General features: G+C 38.5%; 2 protein-coding genes across 6 annotated transcripts in view; one reads left to right on the top strand and one right to left on the bottom strand.

Moving 5' to 3' along the window:
* The window catches only part of LOC112140035 (paired box protein Pax-7), a 629,290-nt gene that overhangs the window by 110,776 nt on the left and 513,073 nt on the right, over nt 1–5,441 (top strand). The gene's annotated exons all lie outside the window — the stretch shown is intronic.
* prkcz (protein kinase C, zeta) overlaps nt 1–5,441 on the bottom strand; it is a gene marked incomplete at its 5' end in the record, with an annotated part of 65,267 nt that overhangs the window by 57,630 nt on the left and 2,196 nt on the right. The window contains 1 exon segment of the mRNA XM_024264431.1: nt 2,447–2,497. Within this exon segment, the coding sequence (XP_024120199.1) occupies nt 2,447–2,497 (51 nt within the window).

Here is a 5,441-nt window from a genome sequence, read left to right as displayed (position 1 = left end):
AAATGCAGACGCTCAAACACACAACTTCCTCTGCTGTCGGGTTAAGGGAAATAAACGGAGAGAAGGGGCGGAGCTAAAACAGGAAGTCATTGAATATCTAGAACAGCCAACATAAAGTAGGACATCTGTTAGGTTAAGATAAAAAAGTTATACGGAGGGATGATTATGGATTCAGTGAGACAAAAACAAAAACATCTTTAGAAAGTTTGAAACTTGAGTCTTTCACGCAGAATCAGAATCGGAATCGGGATCAGAATCGGGATCAGAAACAGAATCAGAATCGGGATCAGAATCAGGATCAGAAACAGAATCAGGATCAGAATCGTGATCAGAGAACGACGGACTAAGAGACGTTTTCTGACTCTGTTTCTGCTGAGTCATGAACATCAGAGACCGAAGCAGCTCCGCCTGCATCAGCGCACGTTTCCATCTCATCAGCAGGAGACAAACCAGCAGAACCGGACTTCATACCGACAGCAGAACCTCAGAACTGCCGGCTGCTCAGTTTAGTTTAAAAACACATTTCTGTCTGTGAACACATCACACTCGTTCCATTCAGTCGGTTTAATTTAAGTTTCAATCATTTTAAAACGGTTCTTCTCTCTGTGTGAAGCAGAAACCAGATACTGTTTGAAACAAAAACACACGAATTCACACACAAGTGTTGCTTAGTGCTGCAGTGTAGAGAGAAAACAGGATCAACCTGATTTGTGTGTAACTTTGGGTTTGTGAGTGTTTAATTCTTGATTTGAAACTCATTCAATATATTTTGTGCATATGTATAAAGATTATAAAATGTAAAAAAATGCAATATACATTTTCCACATGCACAAAGAAAATTACATTTTTAAACAAATTACACACAAAACCTCATCTACACACGAATCTGATGTGAGACTCTTTTCCCGTCTCAGAGATTCATCTGTACGTGATGCGTTTAAATGCTGCTGGAATGCTGGGTCATCTGAGTTTTCTTTCCAGCTGCTTTGAACTTAGACAATGATAACCACGGAGAGAGTTGATCAGACCCACCGGCCGCTACGCTCTGCGAATCCGGCGCCGCCTGCCATCTCCGTAACTGTGACCATTGGAGGGACAGTAAGGGGAGGGGCTGCAGAGAGGAAGTGATCACTTCTGGAAAATAGCATTATTTTTAGGGGATGAATATTTTAAAACACGTATTTAGACTTTTTATATTATCAGACAGATCTGTTTAAGAAAGTAGGAAAATGTCAAGTTTCACTAGATAAAATTCACAATTAAGTTCAACGCAGCTGATGAGAAAACTCTGATGACCGAGCATTCCAGCAGCATTTAAACGCATCACTTGTGAAAAGAGTCTCACATCAGATTTGTGTGTAAATGTGGTTTCGTGTGCATAAGAAGTGATTTGTGGGTAATTTTTTAAAATTTGTGTGTGTAGTTAGTTTCAATGTGTTTTTATTTTGTATTTTCTTTAATTCGTAATGTTTAATTATGCAATAAATATATTATATGAATTATCACGCACACACAGATCGGGGTGAGTCTGTTTTCTCTCCATATTCCAGAGCTGACAGAATGACAGCAGAGCATTTGAGGATCTTTGGTTAAAATAAAAAAAAACATGTTTTTAAATATACCTGAAAAAGTAAATAAGTAGTAAAGTAAAACGTGATTCAACTAATCGACAAACACTTGAAGGACATAACGTATCAGAACTTTTTGACTGATTTTTGAGAGCCGGATTTCATATTTTTAAATAAATTAAACAATTTGAAGTGTTTGTAAAAATTGTCAGTAAATTAGCTCTGATTTAGTTCATTAGATTTCCACATTTCTGCCTGAAATCTGATGATTTGCTGCATTGAGATCATCCTGTATGACTGAGGATGTCTTTTATTTTATAAGAATCACTAAAAAAATTAGAAACTATTTCAAGTTTTGAAAAAAAGCTTCATTTTGTTTTGCAAAAACAAAAATAATTTGTTATCATAATAGTAACATTAATCTAAAAACAAATCAGTGACTTTGTGGATCCTGTTGGGACCCCAAACGGTTCCTTAACTGTTGAAGGCTGCAGACTCCTGACAGTTTGATGAAAACTTTAAAACGCTTTACTTTTGTTCTCCATTAGAATGAAAGAGTTGAATATTTTCACAATCAAAGACGAAGCAGAATTCTCCTGAAGGAACTGAGAGTTCCACCAGCTGATAATAGAAGATCAGAAGAATGTTTCAGAGTGACCAGATCATCAGCTGGGAGGAACGTTCCACCAGAGCTCCATGGCAGCACGCCATGCACGTGATAATACATGAGTGCACCGACATGCGTGTGTGCACGTGTAACTGTAAGTGAGCAGGAGTGCATGAGTTTGTGCATGTGAGCGTGTGTGTGACTGCATGTGAGCGTGCATGTGAGCGTGCACGTGTGAACAGAGCCTTAACGAGGAAGACGTCTGACTCACTGTCTTCTCCTGGACAGGGAAAGCCGGGCTGCTCCGGGATGCTCGGGAACACTGGCGGAGACGGGAGGAGACAACGTTAGAGTTTCTCCTGAACGCAGAACGAATCCATCAGCACCGACTTTATCACAATGAAGTGCATTTCAGAATAAAAGCCCCTGAGTTTGTGACGCTGACAGTAAAGTTCATAACCAGCTAGTAGAGACTGTTGAACCGGCTTCATGTTCATTAATCATTCGCTCTTATGAACCAACTTGGATGCTGTTCTGGCCCAACAGCACTTCAGCAGGTTGGAATAAAACATGAAGATACAAAGATGAAGACGTCCTCCCCCTCAGTCAGACAGACTGTGGTCCTGAGGGGGTTGAAGCTGATCGTGTTTCACCTAAATTAATCCTAAATAGCTTTTATATTATTGATGTTTTCATTGGGATTTTTCAATTTATATGAATATTTTTAATTGATAATCATTTATTAAAATGTTTTTCTAAACTTTACGTTTTTTTGCATTAATTGAAGTGAAAATACTTTAATTATGTTTTATCTGGTCCATTTATTATGGAGTCAATTTAGTATCAGCCTAAAGTGAATGAAAAACCAGATTGTTAATTAGAGAAAAAAAATGAAAACTTGAAAGAAATATAAAAAAATGGAAAAATAGTTGTAAATTTGAAACTTAATGACAAGAAAAACCTAAACCTAAACTTAAACCTTTTGGTTTCTCCCTCTTTACTTCCAGTTCACTGCTGAGCTGATCCTATTTTAGCGTGGGGGCGAAGCTTCCAGCTCATTGGCCACAAGGACATGATTTCCGTATAACTTTATTGAGAAAGGGACAGTGCATATTAATGAACATTAAAACAAACGTAAATATGCCAGATTATAGCCTCAGGCTAATTTCCATCTGGAGTCCCTTAGCAGGTTGATGTTAAAAGAAATAAAACAAAATTTAAGAGATAAACACTACACATACAATTGTAAAACACAGGTTAAATACAGTGTACAAAATAAAACAAATAAAATACAGAAAAGATTTAAATATATATAATTTTTTTAAAAATCGGAGCTTGCTTTGTAAGAGTTTTCCCATTCCTGGTCATTTGTGATTGCAGATTTGAGACTCCAAAAGCCACTGTTTCAGCTGTTTTTTAAAAATGACAAAATTTTCACTTTCTCTTATTATTATTGGCATTCTGTTCCAGAAGGTTGAGCCCTGGAATGAAAATACATTTTGTGAGAAGGAGGTTCGTCTAAATGGGACCTCACAGTCACCTCTAACAACAGCCCGAGTTATTCTGGAGGAGCCTCTGAGTGATTTCTGCTTAATGAATTCATTTAATGGTGGGGGGGCTGAACCATGTAGAACTTTATAAACAAGACAGGCTGACTTAAAATGCTTAAAATGCTTCCCATGATTCATTCTAGTAAACTTGTTTTCTATGAAGGTTTGAACTTTGAGAGTTTAAACATGAGAGAACTGAGTCAGGTCCCGGTAACCAATGAGCTTGAAGCCCCGCCCCCACGTAAAAACAGAATCAGCTCGGCAGCAAAAACTAGAAAACAAAGTGAAAGAAATGGAAAGATAAGCTGAACATAAAGATTAACACAATTTTCTTATTTGGTAACAGCTTTAGTTTTTTTTTGTTATTCGAGTTTTACATTTACAATTATTTTTCAAATTTTCAATATTTCCGTCTAGTTTAAAATAATATTTTTTACATTTTGTTTTCAAATTTTTTATTTTTTTTTTTTTTCCGAATTTATAATCTGGTTTACTTTAAGCTGATCCTAAACTAACTCCATGATTTAGTCTCACTTTGTTATTTTATATTCTCGGTAAAACTTTTGCTTCTTCTGTCTTTTTGTTTGTATTCGATCTGTTTTTACTGCAGACATTATAATAATCAAATATGAATTTGATCGACAGTCGACATTAACTCTTTAATATTGTAGATGTTTCCAGCGACACAGAATATAAAACATTCTTCAAACTACCTAAACTCTCTTAAACTGTTTATGTTATTTTCAATGAACTCTATTGAATTGCATGAAGACTCCATTACTGTACAGTTTTGTATATCAGCTTAAAGTTGTTTTGTCGACTTCAGAATCAGTCAGATCGACATAAAGTGCATTAAGAGTTGAGAAGCTACGATTGTCAAATATCAGAACTGGAGCTCTGTGATAAAGGGTTAAACACAGACGGGTCTTTCTTCAGATTCTATCTTCAGATTCTATCTTCAGATTCTATCTTCAGATTCAATCTTCAGATTCAATCTTCAGATTTTATCTTCACTTTCCTCAGTAAAGGGAATAACGCTGCAGCAGCATGCAGTACCAGTCTGAACCAGAGGGGGCGCTCACCGTGCAGCAGAAGTCCAGAACTTCGTGTTCGGCCATAAATCCGAAAAGCTTCATCCAGCTCCATCTGGGAGGAGATGGTACAAGGATCTCCTGCAAACAAGTCGAGTGGATCAGAGAGTGACTCGGACTTTCTTCTTCTCTTCTCAACCATGACTCGGCACACGGAGGTCCAGACGTCTGCTGGTCCACCTTCGGTTCTGAGTCAGGCTGACTCACCAGAACATTGTTCTGTTGATGATCAGGTTCAGTCGGGCACCAGCGCTATCATTACAGAGGAGCTGCAAGCCCAAACCATCAACCCCCACCACCGTGTTTCAGAACCAACATCAGCATGTAGAGTCCTGGAGTTCTGATGCCGTTTGGGATCCTCAGTAGGAACTGAGGCTTTGGTTCTTAACCGAACATCAATATGTGACGACTTGAGGATGAGAACGTGTTGAGAACCTGAACACGGTCCATCAGGGACCTGCAGGTCTGGGTAACGAGGACGGCTGATGCTTCTCGGATGGTTCCTGGCATTCTCTGAAGGGGTGGGGGCTGGTCGGTGGGGGGCTCACCTTCATCATCGATCCACTTCAGGGTGATGGGCTGATGCTTGGCCACGCTGCACATGGTCCTCACCTCGCCGCACAGC

The sequence above is a fragment of the Oryzias melastigma genome, linkage group LG7 (assembly GCF_002922805.2).
Source record: "Oryzias melastigma strain HK-1 linkage group LG7, ASM292280v2, whole genome shotgun sequence".
Lineage (NCBI taxonomy): Eukaryota > Metazoa > Chordata > Actinopteri > Beloniformes > Adrianichthyidae > Oryzias > Oryzias melastigma.
This window is presented reverse-complemented; position numbering and strand designations above follow the sequence as displayed.